The following is a 25,579-nucleotide window of genomic DNA, read 5'->3' on the forward strand; positions in this document are numbered from 1 at the left end:
AGCCTTCTCCGCATCCATCGCTACCACCACCTCCACCTCCTCTCCTTCTGAAGGCATCATAATAACATTTAGAAGCCTTCGAACATTGGCCTTGTGTTGCCTGCCCTTAACAAATCCGGTCTGGTCTTCCCCTATCACCCCCGGGACACAGTCCTCGTCAGGGATGTCTTTGAACCAACCTCAGTACAATATTCAGTCTGTCTGTTAAGTCTCCTCAAGTGTCTCTTAATTTCTCTCTCCCTTTCTTATGCCTTGTTTATACTTACTCCCCTGTGAGACCAGCCCCAGCCTGGTCAGGATGTGAAAATCTCTGCCTGGTTTGATCTAACTCAAATACTGGATGAGATTAAATTACCAGCCCCAGCGCACGTGCTAAATTGTTCGTCTCTTCAAAAAGGGGTGTTAATCGAAACCAGCCTGATTGGAATTTCCTGTTTCATAGTCAAGGGCTCAGCTGCAACCAAGAGATTGTATTTTTCACTGAACGAAAGGAACTCAGGGTTTTAGCAACATAGACATGTTCTGTAAATTCTACCAGACTTCCACTGATTTTAATTGGTGTGTAATTATTACAATTGGTCACCCACTTTGCAACCCTGTACACTGAGAAAGTTCCAGCCACTTAGTGCACCACATAGTCTGCAGGGCCCTCTAGAGGTTAAGGCTCAGGATTGAAAAGGACAGAATTAAAGGGATAGTTCAAAGAGCTAGCACAGGCACAATGGGCCAAATGGCCACCTTTGTTGCTGTAAGATTCCTTGATCCTGCTCCAGGCAAAATTAGTCTTTTCTCAAGGAGAGGATCAAGGTGATAACCAACTTTTGTGCGTTTTGAGTATTCTGGAAGCTATGTGTGCGGCCCTGAGGCTTACAGAGAGAGCTGGTCAGTTGAAGGTTGAGATGGTAATCATTCCTCCTCCTGCATTCCTACACAGTGCCTCTGTGGACCAACTGACAGAAGGTTGCCATTGAACTGATGATAAACAGTCCCCACTCACAAATGTGAGAGCAAAGAATAGCAGGAATAGAAGAGATGACATTGAATGACACTGGGTGTATATTCATGAATAAATTGTAACATAAGGGATGGGGCACAAAAGTGATGGAAAACAATGATTATATGGGAAGTCACTCGGTTTGTTATAGTCAAAAGAAATATAAAGTAGATTCATACCAAATGTTCATATGAAAACAGACTAAAAGCAATCTTAATCCTGGTTTAAAAGTATTCCTTCAAAGAAGGAACTGGATAAGTAAGCAGATAGGAGTGGGATTGGAATATGCAGTCTGCAGGATGATGGACCATAAGGATTTCTGTCCTGCTGAAGATAACAGGCTATTAGTAGGTTATGGTGTGTGTATGTGGTGTGTGTGTGTATGTGTGTGTGTGGATGTGTAGGTCTGTAATGTGGCTGGGGTGTGGTGTACATGGGGTTGTTGTCAGGGGTGTGCTGTATGTCGGGTATAATTTAGGAAGATGCCTAATAGCCTACACAAAGCTTCAAAGTATGGAGTTGATTTTTCACTCTATGTTCCTCTGTCTTTCTGCCCTCACTCCACAATTGGTTTAGTCTTTGGTTATACATTTTAGCAAAAGTATGTTGATTATATTTAACAGGATGCGACAATTCCAGTGTGTTCACAAGGCAATATTATAAAAATGTTGAATGTGCTGACAGCCAGTAATGTGAGGATGGCTGACTATTGGGGAACTTTGGGGAACAGGGAGGTTTTATAGAAACTTCCCTTCTGGAAGTTCAGTCTGCCTGTTTAGGCTGTGTGACTGTCATTTTTCTTTCCACTTTGTGCTCCCTGTTTATAGTTTCTCCCCTCCTAGACCAGCCAAACTGGGCCAGGATGTTGAAAACTATGATAGGCCTGGTGCTACATAGGATGTGGATGGAAAAGAAAAAGGAGAGGAAAGGGTTGTGGAAGGAGATTAAATGAATGAGACTGCGAGAGAGTAAAGTGTACATGTGATCCCATATTGGGTTCTGCAGAGCCCTGGGGTTTCGTAGGAGACATCCACGAGATTCCACAGGGCTTTTCACAGTAAATTCATTGCAGTATTAATGTAAGCCTACTTGTGACAAAGATTATTATTATTAGTAGTAGGTCTGACCTCTGTAAATTTGAAAAAGATCTGCCTTTCCAGCTTGTCCAATCAGAGAAAACTTTCACATTGTGTTGACTACTGATAGGCTGACTAGTGTGCCTATCAGCAGCCAATACACTGAGAAGCCAGTCCCTGATTGGATGAGCTAGAAATAGTGGCAAAGTGAATATTCAAAATCCCAGGCAAGGGTGAGAGCAAAGGAGGGTGGGAAGCGGAGCAAGGTAGGTAGTGGCCATGGGGCGGGAGGGGAAGCAACTATGGAGCAAGGGAGAGAGAGGTTAGAGTGTGTGTGAGAGAGAGAGAAGTGAGAGGGAGAGCGTGTGTGTGAGAGAGAAAGAGAGGTGAGAGTATGTGTGTGAGAGAGAAGTGAGAGTGTGTGTGTGCAGGAAAGAGACAGGTGAAAGTGTGTGTGCACATGTGAGACAGAGAGAGGTGGGAGTGTGGGTGAATGCATGTGAGTATCTGACATGAGAATCTAGCTCTTCAGCAGAATTCTCAATATTAAATGAATTTTAGGGGCAAAAAGCAGCATCACTCCTCCCATTAAAAATGACCAAAAGAAGGTGAGACTTAGGTACTTTGTTGAAAAAAGTAACTTGTAAATACTAATAAATGTATACAGATAAGAAATAGAAAAGACTTCTATAAATTTGATTTTATACGTTTGTACCCATTGCGCAAAAATAATCAAGTTTTTGTGGTTTAATCTTCAACATAATAAGAATGTTTATCAGGGATTCTGTCAATACTCTTGGGAGGTCAAAAGGGTTCTGTGGCTGCAAAGGTTGGGAAATCCTGAGATAGAATGTTCATTGTCTGTCCTGGGATTCTTAATAGATGAGGTGAAGTTTATGATGGGCTGTGAGAGGAAATTAAGTGGGTGAAATAGAGTCCGTTATAAAGTGCACTTGGGCTGTGTGAGAAGATGAAATGGATAGAATAAAGAGTACATAGCTGTGGGAGATTATACGGGTGAGCTGGAGTCCATGATAGATTATAGAGTGCATGCACTTTAGACAGAATGGGACGATGGGCAGAACCCCTGTTTTCTTGTCCCATTTCTTTCAGGTCCTGTCACAGTGCCTGTAATAAAGACAACAGCAGGTTTGAGCTTATTAATAATCACACACAGTCAGATTTTAAGTTTCATCACCTTAAACGCTGTACTACAGCCGAATCGCAAGACTCCTAAATTAAGTAGACGGATTATGGAAAGATATATGATTTGGAGTGTGACTGTGTGAAGCCAAATATCCAAAATACTCCGAAATCCCATTGTGAGCAGCTATGAGTTTATTTGGGAATGAATGTTGAATGGCCCGGACATGAGAGATTGCCACAGAACGCAGGCCACTAAAGGATGCCAGGAAATGGGAACCTTGAGCTCCTTTGCAATTATCTGATTAAATACAACTTGGCTAAAGATTGGTTCAAATCTACTATGTGACCACAGCAACAAACATCTCCCAAGCACGGGGCTCCTGCTCTGCAGGAACCATCTACACACTCTCTAATTATTCAGAGCCGTTATTTTGTCAAAAAAAAAGTTTTCCAATTAGCGAGCAGCCAGTCTCAGTAATTAGAGAGCCTGGGTTCCCTTTGCTGATGCATTCCCTCGTCTCGGTGAGCTAGTTAATTTTAACATTTGGCTGCTTTATATTTACTTTTCCTCAGACGTTGATGAATGCTCCAGCAGCCCTTGTGTGAACGGTGACTGTGTTAACACGCCTGGTGCTTACCACTGCAAGTGTCATGATGGTTTCCAGAGTACCGCCACCAAGCAAGCCTGTATCGGTGAGTGTAACCGTGGAGATCAGAGTTCGCAACCTCCTTTCAAACTCTGTAAATCAGTTAATGAGTCCATTCTGTTTGGCCACACAGCTCTCTGGTTCCATGTTAATCTCATTGTTATTTGTATATTGATATGGTATATTGATATTGATATGCAACAGATATGATGCAAATCAAATGTCCTCCCTTCTCTTCCATTTAGAGCAACAGCAACCATTTGCATTTGCATTTATATTCTGGAATACTCACCACTTGCCTGGATGAAGCTTGAACCATCCATGACAAAGCAGTCACTTGATTGTCTTCCCATCCACTAACATTCACTTCCTCCAGCACTGACACAGAGTTGCAGCAGTGTGCACCACCTACAAAGATGCACTGCAGGAACTCACCAACAATCCTGAGGCAGCACCTTTTAAACCCGCGACTATTACCATCTAGAAGGACAAGGGCAGCAGATCAATGGGAACATCACCAGCTGAAAGGTCCCCTCCAAGCCACACACCATCCTGATTAGGAAATATATCGCCGTTCCTTCACTGTCGCTGGGTCAAAATCCTGGAGCTCCCTCCATAATAGCGCTGTGGTTGCACCTACACCATAGGGACTGCTGCGGTTCAAGAAGGAAGCTCACCACCACCGTCTCAAGGCCAATTAGGTATAGGCAATAAATACTGGTCTAGCCAGAAATGCCCACATTTCAAGAATGATTAAAAAAAAATATATAGCAACTTTCCTGGAGTAAATTGTCCCAGGGATGCTCTGCTGCCTCACAGCGCCATGGACCGGGGTTTGATTCTGGCCTTGGGCGACCATGTGGAGTTTGCACATTCTCCCCGTGTCTGCATAGCACCTCCGGGTGCTCTGGTGTCCTCCCACAGTCCAAAGATGTGCAGGTTAGGTAGGGCTGTGGGGATAGGGCAGGGGAGAGTGGGCCTAGGTCGGGTGCTCTTGAATAGAATCGGTGCAGATACGATGGGCCAAATAGCCTCTTCTGCATTGTAGGTATTCTGTGGAAGGCAGTGCACAGAGAGAACAATTTGACACTAGCCACATAAGGGATGTTAGGGCAGGTGATCAAAAGATTGATGCAAGAGGTAAGGTTTCGGAATAATTTAAAGAGAGGCAGAGAAGTGTGGGCCAATATCCCAGACTTCAGGGCCTACATGCTGTCAATGGATAAATGAAAGAAATTGGGATTTCACCAGACTTGAGAAACACTCTGGTCATGTTTTTAACTTGAGGTTGATTTTAGATAGGTGGGAGATTAGGAATTCGCCCATTCCTACACAAAATCAGTTGTGGGCTTTTTAAACTCCTGGGCCTCATTAAAATGTTCTGATTTACTTTCTGCCCATGACAGGTGGGAAGCGACTGCTGGCTCGAAGATCGGGTGTCCAATGAAAAGCAACACATAGATAACAACAGCATTTGGATAGCCATGGGCTCGGATAGAACGGCTGCAGATTACATGAGTATGCTGTAGCTGTCCTGGGTTTGAGCCCAGTAATTGCAAAAGCTCTTGTTCCCATTATCTCACTGAGTGGAGTCACTGCATCAAAATACCAGATGGAGCAACTCACACAAGCGTCCTTTCATTTTGGGTTTCTAGCTGCTGTGGTTTGGACTGTTTAGATTGCTGCCCACTGAGAGTTCAATTTGCCCTTTTCCAGATCCATTTTACTTAGAAATCTAAACAGATGTTGGCAAGAGCTGTTTGCAGCATCTGTCTAGGCTGGACTCAAACCCAGGAACTGGAGGCAAGAGGTAAGGCCTGGTGGTTAATCATATTTGACTGTTGCCACCAGAGAGTTACCAGCTTCACTGCCAAAAGTAACCGGTGCTGGGGGTCACCATTTTGCGCTTGGGTTGAACTGGAAGCTGATCTGCCATTTAAATGGGGATCAATGTCCCATTGAACGTCTTCCAAAGTGGATTTTTGGAAAACATGAAGCTGTACATCTTTGCGATTTATGCAGATTTATGTGATTTATGGTCGCGCTGAAACTGCCATTGGGACTACACATGCAGTAATGTTACCATGAATCTCACAGGGGAGTTGTGTTTGTGACAGCCTGGTTGGTCTTATCATGACGTCAGAGGTGATTCTCACACACCAGCAATGTGAAAATTGCATTAATAGCTTTTATTGGCAGCTTGAGTCCACAGCCAGAGACGGGTGAAGGAACCGCCCACAGGCCCCACTGGTGGAAGCTAGGAAGCTGTGCTATTGAGCATGTTCTCCTTATAATCTAATATGTGCCAGATCCTTTACATAAAGGCTAGCCTCTGGTGAAGATCTTTTACAAAGCGCTCTCAGATTACATACTTACCATTAACACTTCTGGTATAACAGGACCATTAGTGATTTTGTCTTCAGGAATATGGTTCTCTCACACCAAGGAACATCCCAAATAACAGCAGTAAGGGTGTGCCTGTAACACCAACCCAAGTTTGCCATGTGAAAGGAGTATGCAGTCGAATCTGGGTGGGCGACATCCTAACAATCAGCTTTCTCTTTGCTCCCTAGATATCGACGAGTGTATCCAGAACGGCGTTTTATGCAGGAACGGCCGGTGTGTTAACACTGACGGAAGCTTCCAGTGTATCTGCAACGCAGGCTTTGAGCTCACCCCAAATGGAAAGAACTGCATTGGTAAGTATGCTTCACCCAAACTGATCAATCTACAACAAACAGTGGAGTTCATTTCTAAAATCTTGAATCCCAGAGAGCAAACACAGAAAGTTACATCCCTGGGCAGGGACCTCATTATGTTAGCGGCATGGGGCGACGGGGAATCGGAGAACAAGATCTCGCCAGCGAGTTTCAGGCTGACAAACTTTAAACAGAACTGGGAAGAGTTAGAGATGCAATAGGTGTTCAGCAAGGAGTGGGTGGCACAAGGACAAAAGAGTTAGGGTGGAAGACAGGAGACATTGAATGACAGAGGATTTAGTCTTAGAAACAGGCAAAAGATGTACTTAAAGCTGGTATGCTGCTATCTGAAAGCAAAACTACGAGGAAACAAATTAGGCAAAGAAAGGCAAACAAAAATGGGGTTACGGACTGAAATTGTTGAACCCCATGTTGAGTTCGAAAGGCTGTGAAGTGCCTAATCAAAAGATGAGGTGTTGTTCTTCAAACTTGGATTGAACGTCACTGATCAGTACAGCAGTGGTTTTCTAACTTTTTGTCCTGGGACAAAGTTTTGCCAACCGGCTGCCCTGCGGAACCCAGGGAGGGTTGACCTTCACGAAACACATCGGCTAACCTACGGGCCCCACATCGGCCGACCTTCGCGACCCATGCCGACCGACCTTCCCGACCCACGCCGGCCAACCTTCAGGACACATGTCATGTTCGCTTACCTTTAATGTGAAAGGGGAGCCTGCCTGGTCCTCATTATCTCACTCCAATCAGGTTCACAGGAGGAGATGGCAATGCGCATATCAGGTGGAAAGTTCTACCAGTTCCTTTGTGCCATCTTCATCTTTGATCGGATGGAAAATCCAACTTCGTACATGTAGGTCATCATGAAGGGCAATAGCAACAAAATGCTTGTTTTACTCAGCACTGAATACTTCTGGGAGATGCTTCTATGAATGTTGACAGCCGCGTGAGCTTTTGGCTGTTTTTAATGTGCTTTCACAGATCAGGAACAGCAGCGTTGTCTTTTCCATTTGGAGTCAGCCATAAGTTAAAACTGACTCTAAGGTCTCAACCACAAAAATAAATTTGTTACCCATCCCTTTTCTTTCAAAATCTGAAACTTCCGCTCTCATTTGTCAGTACTTCCCTGCATATAATACACTTGGGCTTTGCATCCTTATTTGCATTGGCACAATTGACAAAACCATACCTCAAGAAATCATCTTTATACTGCTTTGTTCCCGAGTTAAGATTCTTCTTTATATGCTGTGAATCAGAGGCCCTGGAGCTCTGTGCAGAGCTTCTGGTGGAATTATGCAGGGGGTAGACATGCATGAGGTGGCTCCCACTAGAGTACTGCACTGTTCACCCTTTTCGCTTAGTTTTGGGGCCTATTTTCATTTATAATAATAATCTTTATTCGTGTCACAAATAGGCTAACATTAACACTGCAATGAAGTTACTGTGAAAATTTCCTAGTCGTCACACTCTGGCTCATGTTCGAGTACACAGAGGGAGAATTCAAAATGTCCAATTTACCTAACAAGCACGTCTTTCGGGACTTGTGGGAGGAAACCGGAGCACCGGGAAGAAATCCATGCAGACACTGGGAGAATGTGTAGACTCCGCACAGACAGTGACCCAAGCCGGGAATCGAAACTGGTCCCTGGTGCTGTGAAGCAACAAGGTAAATGCACAGGTGAAGCGCCTGGAAAATCTGGGAGAAAAAGGCAGAAAGTAGAAGTTCGTTGACAGAGCTGAAGGCCTCTCAGAACTCGTCAGTGATAAAAATGGCGGAGACAGCCTCTGGGACACTCCACTAACGGCCGAGATGCTTACGAGCACCTTGGTGACAGAATTTGACAAACACGGGTGGGTTGTATTGGGGGACCTCCGCAAATCGATGGAAGAGGCCTTGGCACCCAGCCGTTTGCCGTCGGAGAGGACCTGCAAAACATGGAGCCACGGTACAAGGCATGGAGGAGGCCCTTTCGGAACATAAAAACCAGATTGCCTCTCTGGAAGAAGAGATGCCTCCGATGGCTGGTGCAAATAAAGTGCTGAAGGCCGAAGTGAATGATTTGGAGAATTGTTCCAAATTTGGAGGCAAAACATCTGAATTGTGGGCCTGCAAGAGGGTAGGCTCAACTCCCACAGAGTTTTTGCAGAGATGTTTGGGAAGATGGTGGGGCAGGGTGGACTCGCGTACCCTCCCGAGCTGGACGCAGCCCTCTAGACACTCCTACAGAAGCCCCGTCCCAATGAACCACCTCGAGCAGTAATCGTGAAGTTTCACAGCTTCAAGGAAGAAGAGCGGACCTTGAGATGGGCAAGGTAGCACCATGAATATAAATGGGAAGGCCACGCCATCAGGTTTTACCAGGATGTGGGAGCGGAGCTTGCGAAGAGGCGGGTAGCGTTCAACATAGGTGGAGGCCACCCTGTACAAAAGTGGCACCTGGTTTGGGATGGTGAACTGGCGGGGCTAAGAGCGACCTTTGAGGAGAAAGACTATTTTTCCGATATGCCGGGGGAGGTGGATTCCTCTGTAAAGAAGCATAGGCTGGGTACAAGTTGAATGAGGTTTGGGGATATTGGCATATGTGGAATTGTTGTGGTTCCTTGCTCATGTTTGCATTTTTCTGTTCTTGTTGGTGTTGAATGTTGCACAAGTTGAGCTTGGGTTTGGGGTTTAGTTTTATGTGTGTTTTTGTTCTAACTGCTGTGAAAATATATTGCACTCTGTTGGAGTTCTATGTTTTAAAGGGTTGTTACTCTTGGTGGGATTTTTTCTCTAAGCATTTTTCTTCACTCTGGGTGGGAGCCGCCCTGCTAGCCACAGAGTTAGCTAGCGACAGTGGTGATTGGGGTTGACTGCAGCTCATTATATTAGTTCTGTTTTAGATAGCCTCCCAATCCGTTTGGTCACCTGGAATGGGAGGAGGTTGAATGACCTAGTGAAAAGGTCGAGGGTAGTTGCTCACCTTGAGAGTTAAAAATTTTTTTTTTAGAGTTACCAATTATTTTTCGTCCGATGAAGGGGCAATTTAGCATGGCCAACCCACCAATCCTGCACATCTTTTTGTGTTGTGGGGGTGGAACCCATGCAGGGGAGAATGTGCAAACTCCACACGCACAGTGACCCGGGCCTGGGATTGAACCCGGGTCCTCAGCGCCATGGGGGAGCAGTGCTAACCACTGCACCACCATGCCACCCTATCACCTTGAGAGTTTAAATGCCGATGTAGTGTTTCTGCAAGAGACTCCATTGCGGGTCAGAGGGGTGGGCGGGACAAGTTTTTCATTTGGGCTTTGATAGGAGGGCCCGCAGTGCGGCAATATCAATCAATAAAAGGGTTCAGATTTCTGCCGTTAAGATCTTGGCTGACCCCGATAGTGGACACGTTATTGCCTGTGGGTCTTTGGTGGGCACCCCCTATGGTTCTATGCTCCAAACTGGGATAATACAGATTTTATTACTAAACTGCTGGCCTCCATCCCCAATTTGGAATTACATCAACTCATTTTGAAGGATGACTTAAACTGTGTTCTGCCCCCAGGCTGGATCGGCCCAAGCCCAAATCTCTGATGCCGTCAGGGGTGGCCAGAGTTTTGTTGGTTTTCATGCAACATATAGGGGGTGGGGCGGGGGGCAGATCTGTGGCACTCTTTGTACCCATAAAGATTTATCTTCTCCCATGTTCACCAGGTATACTTGCGTATCGACTTTTTTGAGGTGGCTAGAGTCCTCCTCCCTTTTGTGCAGGTGGTGGGTTACTCGGCGACTGTGATTTTGGACCATGCCCCATATTTTGTTGATTTGGTGCTAGAATCAGGTCCCCCAGTGTCCGCCATGGAGATCAGATACAGCATTATTAGCGGACAAGAAAATTTGTGAATGCATGTCCAACGCCATTGGGGAATATATTAAATTTAATAAAAGTGAGACTATCTCACCTTCTATGCTGTGGGAAGCCCTTAAGGTGGTAATCAGGGGGCAGATAATTTCCTACTAGGTGCACATGGAAAAGACAGCAAGGGTGGAGGAGCAGAGGCTGGCAGACTCCATCATTGAGCTGGACCACCAGTACTCACTTGCCCCAACCCCAGAATTGCTGGCAAGTAGGAAAAAGCTGCAGACACAAGTTGAATTATTATCAATGGATACGGCAGTGGACACTCAACAGCTGAGACGGACTAATGAAGCAGCTTGATTTCTGCCCCCATCTCAGCTCAGTGCAGCTTTTGCAAAGTTTTATCGGGATCACTATATATCAGAGCCCCTGACGGAGAGTTCGACCATGACAGATTTTTGGATGGATTATCCATCCCAGCTGTGGAGCGGGAAAGGCGTGAAGAATTGGAATATCCGTTGGGCCCAGAGGAAACTATGAAATGCATTGGACTGATGCACACGGGTAAAGGTCCTGGGCCCGATGGTTTCCCCATTGAGTTTTATAAGATGTTTGCTGGCCAATTGGGACTTCTAATTTTAGATGTTTTTTTAAAATAAATTTAAAGTGCCCAATTTTTTTATCCAATTAAGGGGCAATTTAGCAAATCCACCTACCCTGCCCATCTTTGGGTTGTGGGGGCAAAACCCACGCAAACACGGGGAGAATGTGCAAACTGCACACGGACAGTGACCCAGGGCTGGGATCGAACATGGGTCTTCGGTACCGTGAGGCAGCAGTGTTAACCACTGCACCACCATGCCGCCCTGAATTTTAGATATGTTTAATGACTCCCTATCCCAGGGTTCGTTGCCCTTTACATGCGTGCAAGTCTCTATTTCCTTGATCCTTAAGAAAGACCAAGGGGCTCGATTTAACTAAATGGGAACAAAGTCGCACAGCGAGCGCATTTACCCGTGTGTTTCCTGGCGCTCGCAGCTCTGAGAAACACATGGCTATTCAACACAACTCACATTGTATAAGGGGCCTCAGCGGGGAATGCACGGCTGAGGCCGCACATAGCTCCATTTTGTACTCTGGGAGCTCTGCTCGCCGGAACTCCCCACTGTAGCATGAGAAAATGGCGTCCTAATCTCCGAGGCCCCAAAGCAAGCCCCACCCACCCCCAGCCCACATGCACTATGGAAGTGTCCCTGCCCCCCACCCACCCATCCAATACCCACGCAGAGTATCCCTGGCCCAATTGGATACATGCAAAAAATGCCAGCTTGGCATCTTGGGAGTGTCAACCTAGCACCCTGATGGCTTACAGCACACCTAGGGACCTTGGCAGTGCCAGTCTAGCACCCAGGTGGTACTGCCAGGGTACCCAAGTGGCACAGCGGTGCCAGGGCACCACCCTGCCCAATGGGCATGCAATTGAGGGTCTCCGATCCGCTGGGACACCCACATGAGTGCATTCATCTAGTCCCCATTTGTGGGGGCCAGTGCTGAATGGTACTCACCCGAGGTCTCCGAGGCGAAGAGTATGAATCCTAAAGCCTCAGGTACATTGGTATTCTGCACATTAGAGTGAGACTAACTGTCTCGCTCTAATGTGCAGATTTGCCAAAAGGTGATCCCGCCCACAATGGGCAAGATTTACATCACAACATCTTGGGAGATTGCTTTGGATCTCGCGAAGTGTTGTGAGCCGGGTAGAACCCGCGAACGGGGTCTCCCAGCTTTTATCGGCCATGCTGTGCTGCGGTGAGCTGTTTTTCTGCCTCACCGTGGACGTTAGATTGCGCCCAAGGTCCCTACAGATTGTGGGTCGTACTGACCTATTTCACTTTTAAATGCAGGCACTAAGTTACTTGCTAAAGTGCTGCCACTGCGGTTGGAGCCCTGCTTCCCAGATGTGATTTTGGAAGACCAGTCAGACTTCGTCAAGGTCAGCAATTGTCGGCCAATATACGTCGTCCATTAAATGTTGTCCTCCCCCCCCCCCCCCCCCCCCTCCCCAGTGCCCGAACTGGAGGAGACTGCTCCCCATTACACTGAAAAGGTATTTGAAAGGGTGGAGTGGGAATATCTCTTTGAGGATCTTGGAATCTTGGATGGTTTGGATTTCAACCAAATTTATCTCCTGGAATTGTTTATTGGATAGGGTGTCCACTACTGGTTCACTCGAATTCTGGCTACTTTCCACTGAATAGGGGCATGAGGCAGAGATGTCCATTGTCTCCACTCCTGTTTGCTCTGGCAATAGAACTGCTTGCCATAGTGCTGAGATCTACCAGTAAGTGAAGGGGGATAAGTCAGGGAGGGTTGGAGCATATGGGTGTCCTTGTAACCGGACGCCTGTTTCTGTGTATCACAGAACCAGTATCTACTATGGATGAGATAATGAAGCTGCTTGGGAATTTTGGCTCCTTCTCTGTGTATAAGTTGAATTTGGATAAAAGCGAATATTTCCTGGTTAACCCCCCAGAGAGGGAAGCCTGTCTGGGGATATTACCTTTTTGCTTTGCCGGATCTACCTTTTGTTACCTGGGAATCCTGGTGGCCCATGACTGGGCCTCACTTCATAAATTGCATTTTACTAGTCTGCTTAATGGGTTCAAATCTGACTTACAGTAGGGGGATAACCTCAACATGTCCTTGGCGAGTAGGGTTCAGATTATTAAAATGATTGTGCTCCTGAGATTTTTATTTCTTTCGCAAAGTCTCCCCACTTTTCTCCCCAAGTCCTTCTTTGTCAAAATTATTAAGTTAGTGTCCTCATTTATTTGGGTTGGTTAGACCCCAAGGATCCATAGGGTATTCCTCCAGAGAGATGGGCAATCAGGAGATTTGGCTTTACCCAATTTATTATTTTACTATTGGGCAGCCAATATTGAGAAAGTATTGTGGTGGTTTAGTGATCCAGGTTCCATATGGGGGCAAATGGAGGCGAGTTCCTGTAAAGGTTCTAGCCTTGGTGTATTAGTAACCGCCTCGCTGCCATTCTCTCCGGCAAGATTTCCACTGAATCTGGAGGTGGTGTCTGCCCTGAGAATCTGGAAGCAGTTCAGCCAACATTTTAAACTTAGATCCATATGTTTGCTGGCCCATATCTGTAATAATCACCATTTTCTTGCCAGCAGGTATGGACTCAATGTTTAGGTCATGGGAGGGGAAGGGTTTGGAGAGGTTTGGGCACTTGTTCGTGGAGGGAAAGTTTGCCCTCTCCCCTTGGAACTACCGTCCTTCCTATTGAAGAGGATCTTGTCTTTGGCTGATCTGGTGGGGGGATTATTTTGTGCATATACGGCCAGATCCTATCAGCGGAGTCGGCTCCGTTGAATGAGGTCAAGCTGAAATGAGAGGGTGAATTGGGTCCCATTCTTGATGATGAGGTGTGGAGTGATGCCCTTCACAAGGTCAACTCCACATCCTTATGAGCTTGGCTTAAGTCTGATCCAATTCAAGTTGATGCACAGGACTCATCTGACCAAAGTGAGGCCAATGGTAACCCCCAGGATGTTGATAATGGGGGATTCGGTGATGGTAATGTCATTGAATATCAAGAAAAGGTGGTTAGATTCTCTCTTGTTGGAGATGTTTATTGTCTGATACTTGGGTGCTCCAAATGTTACTTGCCACCTGTCAGCCCAAGCCTGATATTAGCCAGGTCAAGGTGCGCATGGAAACCAATTGCGTCAGTATCTGAGGAGTCACAGCAAGTACTTTACATTGTGTGATCATCACCAAATTCTTCCTAAACTATAATCCAATTTCAATGCATAGCAATTCAAAACTCATCAAGTGATATTTTAACTCAAGCTATCTCAAGACCTCAGATTATCCTTCTTCCTGCAATACACAGGCTTTTCAAACTCATGTGTTGCCTATAATGTTTCCAAAGTTAACAGGATTCACAAGACTGACAAATAATGAATCTTATCCCCAGATCATGATGAATGTGCCACTACCAACATGTGCCTGAATGGAATGTGCATCAACGAGGACGGCAGCTTTAAATGTATCTGCAAGAATGGCTTTGTCCTCGCTCCTAATGGCCGTTACTGTGTGGGTAAGGATGAGTGAAAGGATGTTACTGTATAGTTAAGGATCTGATACTAGGTGTTACTGTATGGGTAAGAACTTATGAACTGGAAGTTATTGTGTGGGTAAGGTTCTACTTCCAGTACGACTAATAAATATGTGAGGAGGCTAGAGAAGTATACTATATCCCTTATTATAAAATATTTCATTACGTGATTCAGACTGCCCCAAGGCACCCGACATACAGTGAGTTATTTTTAAGTGTAGTGACTGTTGTTTTGTAAGCAGATGCTGATAAAATAGTTTGTGCCCAACAAGATCTCACAAACAATGATCTAAAAAAATAAATTTAGAGTACCCTATTCATTTTTTCCAATTAAGAGGCAATTTAGCGCGGCCAATCCACCGACCCTGAACATCTTTGGGTTGTGGGGGTGAAACCCACGCAGACGCGGGGAGAATGTGCAAACTCCCCAGGGACAGTGACCTGGGGCCGGGATCGAACCTGGGACCTCGGCACCGTAAGGCAGCAGGGCTAACTACTGTGCCACCGTGCTGCCCTCTCACAAACAATGATGATAAATGGCTGCTGATGTAATTTCGATGATACTAGTTAGAGAGAACAGAAGGTACAACAGGCACAGTGGGGACAGACTCAATAGTGGAAATTATCTTCTGATATTTTCCATCTCCTGCCCACATACCTCTCTAGATGAGGAAGTAGGAAGCCGATTCCTTCGGTACCGAATCTTGTCACTCTCTAACTGTCAGGCTATTCCTTAATATCCCATTTGTTTGATTGGTGCCGTGGGATGAGTTCAACAACACACAAACTCACATTGTGCTACCTGTGTACAGGACACATGCACATGTAGAAACACAGAACAAAAACACACTTGTTTCCTTTTTTCCATCTTCTGTGATTATTCTTCCTACTTCCCTTCTCCGAGGGATGCTGATAGTTACTGGGCTACAACTACTGGTCAACCTATGATACCTCACCTAAGTGGCCACCCTTTACCAATCTAGACAGAGTGTGCCAGCCAGAGGATGGACTATGGAGATCATCACAGCTGAGTCCGATTCGCTCCTCACTGACATCCACAAAGGGATTTTATAGCAGAATTCCCGAACAATGACCAGGAGCATGATTCCTGACTGTGTTCCTTCTCCCGAGCCCAGTGGTATTGAGAGCAATTTGTTCTGCACTCAGTACTGTTCTAGGTCAGGTCAGCATCATTGAACGTGGCTTCTTTCTGTCCTCTGGCTCAAGTTCAGTACTAAATAAACTCTCAGAGTCTTCAGAAGAGTGTGTCGCAGATTTGAATTGGTTTCTGTATTCTGTTTCTCACTAGCTGCTATTTAATTTGCACCATCCCCCTGATCCCGAATAATTCTCCTTCTAACTGCAGATATTGATGAATGTCATACACCTGGCATCTGCATGAATGGCCGCTGCATTAACTCAGAAGGTTCCTTCAGATGTGAGTGCCCTCCGGGGCTGGCCATTGGAGTGGACGGACGTGTGTGTGTTGGTAAGTAACTTAAACTAGTAGCTAAGCATCACAGATTCCCAATGGCGATGACTGCGAAACGCACACAGTGTGCTGTGACATGTGGCACCTCCCTTATTTCTTGCTCCATATATATGGGTGCATTTCCACTCTGTCTCGCACTCTTCGGCTGAAGTCTTCCATTTCAACTCTCAATGCTGTCGATTTACCACATTCAGTTGTCAGCCTAGGCTTGAGATGTCGACTCAAACTCACTGGCTACTTCAAACATCTGGAGAGGTTCGTCAAGCAGTTTAACTTGCCTCTTAATTGCACTCTATTGCTGAATTTTGGCCTCTCCCCCTCCCGCCCCACCTCTCATCCAGTCCCACAGCCCGTCCCAAATTCTCTGTCCTTATGACTGGTTTTTTGTGTTACCCCCTCACTTATCCCCACAATTGGTGACCCCCCCCCCCAAATTCTCAGCACTTCTGCCTTTCCAGCTCCCGTACAATCTTTAAGACTTTTTCAATAACCCTGTTCTTTGACAAATGTTTGGTCACCCCTCCTAACATCTCCCTTTTCTCGGAATCCATTTATTGATGATTGTGTGGCCTCTTGTGAAGCACTTTGGGATATTGTTTTTCGTCAAAGACTTTATATAAATTCACGTTGTTGTGATTAACGCCTTCCATGGTCTCCGTCTTCCCCATCTCGGTAACCTCGTAACCTCCTACAACTGCTCCCCCCCCCAACTTTCCATTCTCCTGACTCTGGCCTCTCGTGCCCCTCCCCCCACATTTGCCGTACAATTGACAGAGGTGCCTTCAGCTGCCTAGACGCCAGCTTCCCCCTAATCCCCTACAGCCATTCACCCCCCTCGCCTCCTATAAGGTCTTCACTGAAACCCATCTGTTCGACCAATATTTCCTCACCCCCCACTTTGAATTACCACCTTATTCAGTAAAGGCCATATTTAAACGCAGGCAGTTGTTATTGTTGCTGCTGTGGTGAAGTGTTGTCAACGCAAATGATTCCCCTCCCGTCCCACAGCAACCAATGGCATTCTTCATTCCTTTCAGATACCCACATGCGGAGCACTTGCTATGGAGCCATCAAAAAGGGCACCTGTGCCCGACCTTTCTCTGGGGCCGTGACCAAATCGGAGTGCTGTTGTGCCAGCCCGGACCACGGATTTGGAGAGCCTTGCCAACCCTGCCCAGCCAGGACTTCGGGTAAGTTTGCCTTCTCTGTGTTTGGCAATGACACAGGCACTGACCTTCGGAAAAGAAGCCAAGCAGGACTCAAACTGAGGGTCACATCATCATCTTCCAAACAAAGGCAGCTTGCGTCAGCCTGTTTATTTGGTTGATCTTTTTTTGTTGCACTTTTCTTCCTTCTGCAACTTTCCAAGAACGCCACTGATCCTTTGCTGCATTTGAACGCTAGCTCATAGGGACACACAGAACTATATTTTCTGAAGAAATTCAGCGGGCAGATGTCCATCTCACCCGGCCTGCGTCGGAGAGAATTGGCTGCAGAGAGGGATGTGAGCTCCACCTGCTGGCTGGTCAGACACATTGCCTTCAGCAGCAAGACAGGAAAAAATTGATTTGGGAGGACAAATCCTGTTTATTTGTGGCACTTGTGTGGAACGTGCCAACCAGCTATTCCCTCGCACAAATGGATTGCAATAATAAATTAGGATCATAAAGTGAGTCGAGGGTTATGGGGACAAGAAGGAAAGTGGAGCTATGGCCGCAATCAGATCAGCCATGATTTTATTGAGTGGTGGACAGGGTTAATGGGCCGAATGTCCTACTCCTTTTTCTTATGATCTTATGATTTTAAATTAGTTGCCTGAGAGAATTAAAATTATTCAAATGTTTCTACATTTATTTTTTAAAATGATAAAACTGAATTTATGAAATGATAACTCAGTTGGAACAATTACCCCGTAGTTATTAAGTTCAGCAACCATTTTGTGCAGTTCAGTAAACGCTTATCCATTTAAAAATCTCTGCTGATTTCAGTCAGGTCCTCACGCAATTCCAAAGCATTACTGATCCCCTGTATTGTTAATCTTGGCCAGCATTTATCCTTCAACCAACAACACAAAAACACATCTGTCATTAATAATCTGGTCATTAACACGTTACTTTTGATGGGATCTTGCTGTGTGCAATTGGCTGCAGGGGTTTCCACCTTGTAACAGTGACTGGATTTCGAAATATTCTTCATGGATTGTGAAAACCCTTAGGAGTTGCCTGCTACCATGAAAGGTGCTACTTTTGTTTAAGTTTAGAGTATCAATTCATTTTTCCCAATTAAGGGGCAATTTAGCGCGGCCAATCCACCTACCCTGCACATCTTTGGGTTGTGGGGGCGAAACCCACGCAAACACGGGGAGAATGTGCAAACTCCACACGGACAGTGACCCAGAGCCGGGATTGAGCCTGGGACCTCGGCGCCGTGAGGCAGCTGTGTCAACCACTGCGCCACCGTGCTGCCCCTTTTTTATAAATAAATTTAGAATACCCAATTTTTTTCCCCCCAATTAAGGGACAATTTAGCGTGGCCCATCCAACTACCCTGCACACGTTTGGGTTGTGGGAGTGAAACCCATGCCAGACATGGGGAGAATGTGCAAACTCCACACGGACAGTGACCCAGGGCCGGGATACGAACCCGGGTCCTCAGTGCCGTAGTCCCAGTGCTAACCACTGCGCCACATGCCGCCCCCGAAAGATGCTCCAGTAATGTAATTATTTTAATGTATTTATTGACTTGAAAGGATCTGCTGATTTCATGTAAAGTTGGGGCTGGATTCTCCGGTCCCCTAGCCGCGTGTTTCTGAGCAGCACGCCGTTCACTGACGACGGGATTCTCTGTGCCCGCCGCTTGTCAATGGAATTTCCCATTGAAGCCGCCCCGCGCAGCCGGGAAACCAGTTACCGCGGGTGGGGGTGCAATTCCGGTGGGAAAATCCCAACGGCCAGAGAAGTTTGGCCGAGGTGCTCAAGCAGTTTACATCAGTTAGTCTCACCTTGTTAAAGTGCGACTACCTCAGCGAGATTCCAGATATATCTGCTGAGGGGAAATTAAAACGAAACGCGTTGGAAATACATAGCATCTGTGGCGAGAGAAACAAAGTTAACGTTTCAGGGGACTGCCCTCTTGACTGAACCGTTTTGCTCAGAAAGATTTGCTGTTGGTTTCTCACCTTTTTGGTTTTACTGTCCACTTCATGTAGTGGGGAGACGGTAGCATCCCCTGCTGCTCAGGATCACCCAAAGCACATCCAAACTACTGAATTACTTAGCATTTCAGTAGCACAGTGTTTAGCACAGTTGCTTCACAGCTGACTCGATGGACCGAATGGCCTCCTTCTGCACTGTAAATTCTATGATTCTGTGATGCTTATCTGAAGTGCGGTCGGTGTTGTTAGGTCAGGAAGGAGCACTGCTTGTGGGACCCGGTGCAGAGAATGGGAGTTAGCGGCATTGTGGTAATGTCACTGGACTCAACATCCAGTGGGCCAGGCTAATGCTCTGGGGGCCACGGGTTCAAATCCCACCATGGCACCTGGTGGAATTTCAATTCCGTTAATGAAAGCTGGGATATAAAGCTAGTCTCAGTCATAGTGACCAAGAAACTACCATCGATTGTTCTGATTTGCTTCATTCTCACTCTTGTTTCCGCAGCTGAGTTCCAGGCTTTGTGCAGCAGTGGCATCGGGATCACAGCTGATGGACGAGGTAGGCACAAGAACCAGTTGGCCTGACTGGGCAAAACTTGCATTGCGTTTCCTTTTCCTTTGACACTAATCTCAACAGGAGCAGGTTTTATTTGTGGGCGTGAGTGGATAAAAGATGGCATAATGTTGGCGAGCTTGTACCATTTGGGACCTCGACCAATGCCAGCCTGTAACGGACCTTGTCGGGTTCTTTTCTCCATATTGAGGATTTACGTGAAAGTGATGAGTTATTTCCTCACTAACCGTCTGCAAAAGATAAAAGAAGGATCCAAAATATTCAAACACCTTTTCAATAAATAGTATGGGGTATATTTTCTGGTCCCATCTGCCGCGGGAATTGGCATGGGCGGGTGGGACCATTTCAAGGTCCATTGACCTCGTGGGGGGGGGGGGGGGATTTCTGTTCTCGGGTTGGGCACAACCAGAGAATCCTGCCATATATCCATATGGGATATTCTACCTTCAAAGCTCCGTCCGCCAAACTCTGATTTGTAGCTTCACTGAAAAACAGTCAGAATATTGCTCCCAAGATCCAAGATGAGGCCAGAATTGCCTGAAATAAGGAAAGAATTTGACTTGCTGAGTTACTGTAAACCTGGACAGCAAGTACCGATGGGCAGCTAATGCATCCCCTAGTCACCTCTTGTGAACACGAGGAGAGAGGCCAATAAAGCATTGGTTAGAATGCATTTTGCTTTGCTCCTAGATATCAATGAGTGTGCTCTCGACCCTGACATCTGCGCCAATGGGAATTGTGAGAACCTGCGTGGCAGTTACCGCTGTATCTGCAACATCGGCTACGAGTCTGACATCAGCGGCAAGAATTGTGTCGGTGAGTGTGGGACTGCGTTACTCCGGCTGGGAAGACGGAATTGGATTTGAAAATCACTCCCGTGGAACATCAAGGGGCATTTTATAATATACATAATAATATTACCTTCTCTGAAAGCCAGTTGCACATCCATTATCTTACGAATCAAACGAGGGACAGTAATTGTGTTATGCTGTTTATTGTTGATTAATCTGTCAGATGCAAAAACTACCACTGGTTGATTAAAGCTCGAGTGTCTGTTAGGGAAGGGTATATCTTCACTCCATCTATCTACGAGGGGAGATTCACTCTGACTTGTTTTACATTCCAGTAAATTATGTACAGAATGCAGTTCCTGTAATTTATTCGCCCTCTATTGGGCAGAAAGGGGGAACACTCCAGATCTTAGGGACAATACGGTTTGCTTATGAGAGTGGCCAGTACCCCAAATTTAAGAAAATATCTAGCGCAAAAACACAGAAGTTTGACCCATTTCAGTTCTTTCTCCCTCCTCTGAGACTATTGTGTAACCCCCCCTCTCGTTCCATCAAAATATAAATATCAATGGGGCATCTGCCTCCTGTCTGCTGTTCTCAGTGTGATTTGGACAAGCTGAGTGTGTGGGCAAATGCATGGCAGATGCAGTACAATGTGGATAAATGTGAGGTTATCCACTTTCGTAGCAAAATCAGGAAGGTAGATTATTATCTGAATGGCTACAAGTTGAGAGAGGGGAATGTATAATGAGACGTGGGTGTCCTCGTACTGCAGTCACTGAAGGTAAGCATGCAGGAGGCGGTAAAGAAGGCAAATGGCAGGTTGGCCTTCATAGCGAGACAATTCGAGTAGAAGAGCAGGGATGTCTTGCTGCAATTATACAGGGTCTTGGGGAGGCCACACCTAGAATATTGTATGTAGTTTTCGTCTCCTTGTCTGAGGAAGGATGTTCTTGCTGGTGAGGAGAGCAGCAAAGGTTTGCCAGACTAATTCCTGGGATGGCAGGGCTGACATATGAGGAAAAATTGAGTTGGTTAGGATTATGTTCACTCGAGTTCAGAAGAATAAGGCGAGATCTCATAGAAACATATACATTTTCAGACAGGGTATTTGCAGGAAAGATGTTCCTAGTGGTGGCGGAGTCACAGTTTAAGGATACAGGGTAGACCATTTAAGACTGAGATGCGGAGAAACTTCTTCACCAAGAGAGTGGTGAGCCTGTGGAATTCGTTACCACAGGAATTGTTGAGGCCTAAAACGTTGTATGTTATCTAGAAGCAGTTAGATATAGCTCTTGAGGCAAAAGGGATGAACGGATATTGGGGGAAGGCGGGGTCAGTCTTTTGAGTCGGATGATCAGCCATGATCATAATGAATGGCGGAGCAGGCTTGAAGGGCCTCCTCCTGCTCCTATTTTCTATGTTTCTGTGTTTCTATGCTCCATAAAATTTCTTTGCTCTAGGTCAAGCTGCTCCCCCCTTACAATATGCCAGAGTCACACAGATTGTTGGTCTTGCAATGATCCGGTCAACATGGGTGGGAGGAAAGGTGAAGGGAACGAATGGCAGGGAGGGATAATATTTGGAACGGCTGAGCAAAGATGGAGGGGAATGAGAGTGAATGACGTGAATGAGGGAAGGATGAGTGAGCAGAGGGTTTGTTTGAGGGGCCTGAAAGGCTGGGGTAAATACTGAACCTTGGTACTTTGCTGAAATTTACCTGCCTCAAGCAGACTGAAGACAATTAGACAATTGTTCACATACTGTGTGCCACATGGTTTCCAATGTTTCCTGGAGTAACCTACAACATTACAAAACTATGCTCCTTTCCCCAGATATCGACGAGTGCTCTGTCAACATGCTGTTGTGTGATAATGGACTGTGTCGTAACACTCCAGGCAGCTACACATGCACCTGCCCCACAGGTTACATCTTCAAACCTGATACTGAAACCTGTGAAGGTGAGAATCTAGAAATCATGTTAGTTGACCAGAATATTATTTTTTAACCAGTGCGCCAACAATTCTGATCCCACAACAGAGTACAAGGATTTTTCTCCACCATTATACTGTGGGCAGCACGGTAGCATAGTGGTTAGCATTATGGCTTCATAGCGCCAGGGTCCCAGGTTTGATTCCCCGCTTGGGTCACTGTCTGTGCAGAGTCTGCACGTTCTCCCCGTGTCTGTGTGGGTTTCCTCCGGGTGCTCCGGTTTCCTCCCACAAGTCCCGAAAGACGTGCTATTAGGTCATTTGGACATTCTGAATTCTCCCTCTGTGTACCCGAACAGGCGCTGGAATGTGGCGATTAGGGGCTTTTCACGGCAACTTCATTGCAGTGTTAATGTAAGCCTACTTGTGACAATAAAGATTATTATAATTATTATTATAGAAAGAAATCACTGTGAGGGCAGAGGTTGGAAAATATAGAGATCTTTACAAACCAAAAGGTTCTCGCTGAAGTATCCATGCCCCACAACTAACCAAACTAATAATTTGCCAGCTATCCTGGGGCCATGGTAGCTCCTGCTTCTCAAAGACTGGTGCCCTTCCCCATGCCTGTTTCCAGGAGAGCTGTAACATTGCTACAGGTTCATAAAGCTACAGGTTCCTTCTGGATGGGCTGAACTGAGCAAAATGTCACATAGAATGGGCAAGACGCTTTCCTCATTATTGGTCATTGGAGGCACATTGATGGCAAATGCAGTATATGCATGGCCATCCTGGCCGTAAAAAAAGTAAAGTAAAGCCGCCATAGTCCCAGATGACCATAGGCAGTTTTGAGACTCGATGGCCAAATGGCCTCCTTCTGCAGTGTAGGGATTCTATTCTATGATCACCACACCGCAGCGAGGGGCAAGATTGAGAAGACGGGGCCTTCCTGAATAATCTCAGCCGGTACGGGAATTGAACCCGCGCTGTTGGCCTCGCTCTGCATCACAAACCAGCTGTCCAGCCAACCGTGCTAAACCGGCCACCAGAATCTGTAATAACCCAGCGTCTGTATCTCCATATGTGTAAGTAATCCTGCTTTTGTATTTCCAGATGTGAATGAGTGTGAATCCAGCCCGTGTGTGAATGGTTACTGCCGAAATATGGCGGGCTCGTTCATCTGCGAATGTTCACTTGGCAGCAAACTGGACCCAACCAGAACCATCTGCATTGGTAAGTCAAATGGTATCAATGTATCAGGCACGACAGTCCAAGCTGATCTCTTCATCCAGTGCCATGTTCCACAAGGGAAGAGGCAGTCTGGGGATCAGTGAGTAACCCAGGTCCCTTCTCTGTTTGCATTCACCAAACTATTTGCTTCAACTGCAAAGCTGTGGGCTGAGCCCTGTTTTCTTCATGGTTTAATTTGGGGGGTTTCCCTCTCACTTGATCCCTTAATCTGCCAGAGCTAATGCCCCCGAATGGCCCATTCCCAAGCAGTGACCTATATCAACAACTACAACTCATATTTACATAGCAACTTTAATGTCATAACATTGTCCCAAGGCACCGCAGGCTTGGAGGGCCGAAGGGCCTGTTCCTGTGCTGTATTGTTCTTTATTGGAACGTTATAAATCAAAATCTGACACCAAGCCACAGAAGGGGATAATAAATAGGTTGGACAAACAAAGTTGGTCAGAGGAGGTAGTTTTAAGGATTTTCTTAAAGGAGGAAAGTTTGCGACTGAGGCGGTGAGGTTAAAGAGGATCTTCCTGAGGCAACTGAAGGTGCAGCTACCAATGGTGACGCGATTAAAATCCGGGATGTACAAGAGGTTAGAATTAGAGGAGCACAGATATCTCGGGAGGGTTTGGAACTGGAGGAGGTCACACAGAGAGGGAGGAGCAAGGCCATGGAGAGATTTGAAAGAAATGATTGTAAAATCCTTTTTAATTTTTAAAATCAAAGTGTTGCCGGATAAGGAGCCAATGTAAATCAGTGAACACCGGGATGATAGGTGAACCGAACTTGGTGCCAGTTAAGAAATGAGCAGCAGAGTTTAGGATGACTGTGAGTTAACCAAGGATAGAATGTGGGAGACGGGCCAGGAGTACACTGGAATGGTCAAGTCTAGAATCACAAATGGATGAGGGTTTTAGCAACAGATGTTTTTTAAAATTCATTTTTGGGATGTGGGTGTCGCTGATAAGGCCAGCATTTATTGCTCATCCCTAATTGTCCTTGAGAAGGTGGTAATGAGCTGCTTCCTTGAACCGCTGCAGCCTATAAGGTGTAGGTACACCCACTGTTAGGGAGGGAGTTCCAGGCGTTTGACCCAGCAACAGTGAAGGAACAGTGATATATTTCTAAGTTGGGCTGAAGAGTGACTTGGAGGGAAACCTCCAGGTGGTGGTGCTGCCACACGTCTGCTACCCTTGTCTTTCTAGATGGTAGTGGTCATGGCTTTGGAAAGTGCTGCCTAAGGAGCCTTGGTGAGTTCCTGCAGTGCACCTTGAGGATGGTACACACGCCTGTTACCGTGCGTCAGTGATGGAGGGAGTAAATGTTTAAGGTGGTGGATCTAGTGCCAATCAAGGAGGCTGCTTTTCTCCGGATGGTGTTGAGCTTCTTGAATGTTTTTGGAACTGCACTCATCCAGGCAAGTGGAGAATGTTCCATCACAGTCCCGACTTGTGCCTTTTAGATAATGGACAAGTTTTGGGGAGTCAGGAGGTGAGTTATTCACTGCAGGATTCCTAGCCTCTAACCGGCTCTTGGAGGCATGATCAGCTGGATTCTCCATCGGCAGTATCCTCCATTTCAACGGCAGCACACTCATACCCGCGGATTTCCTGACGGCGTGGGGGTGCCCACAATGGGAAACCCCATTGGCTGGCTGCCGGGATAAAATGAAAAAATGAAATGAAATGAAAATCGCTTATTGTCACAAGTAGGCTTCAAATGAAGGTACTGTGAAAAGCCCCTGGTCGCCACATTCCGGCGCCTGTTCGAGGAGGCTGTTACGGGAATGGAGATGGAGATGGAGAATCCCGCTGCCGGTGGGGGCGTGCCGCACCAGAAAATGGGATGGA

The 25,579-nt window shown here is 46.2% G+C and overlaps 1 protein-coding gene across 1 annotated transcript in view; it reads left to right on the forward strand.

Moving 5' to 3' along the window:
- Positions 1–25,579, forward strand: part of fbn2b (fibrillin 2b) — a 408,379-nt gene that overhangs the window by 135,970 nt on the left and 246,830 nt on the right. Inside the window, exons 12-20 of the mRNA XM_072482639.1 lie at positions 3,790–3,909; positions 6,437–6,562; positions 14,405–14,527; positions 15,912–16,034; positions 17,075–17,227; positions 19,697–19,750; positions 20,456–20,581; positions 22,392–22,517; positions 23,601–23,720. Coding sequence (XP_072338740.1) covers positions 3,790–3,909; positions 6,437–6,562; positions 14,405–14,527; positions 15,912–16,034; positions 17,075–17,227; positions 19,697–19,750; positions 20,456–20,581; positions 22,392–22,517; positions 23,601–23,720 — 1,071 coding nt within the window. The remainder of the gene's footprint in view (positions 1–3,789; positions 3,910–6,436; positions 6,563–14,404; positions 14,528–15,911; positions 16,035–17,074; positions 17,228–19,696; positions 19,751–20,455; positions 20,582–22,391; positions 22,518–23,600; positions 23,721–25,579) is intronic.

The sequence above is a fragment of the Scyliorhinus torazame genome, chromosome 18 (genome assembly GCF_047496885.1).
Source record: "Scyliorhinus torazame isolate Kashiwa2021f chromosome 18, sScyTor2.1, whole genome shotgun sequence".
Classification (NCBI taxonomy): Eukaryota; Metazoa; Chordata; class Chondrichthyes; order Carcharhiniformes; family Scyliorhinidae; genus Scyliorhinus; species Scyliorhinus torazame.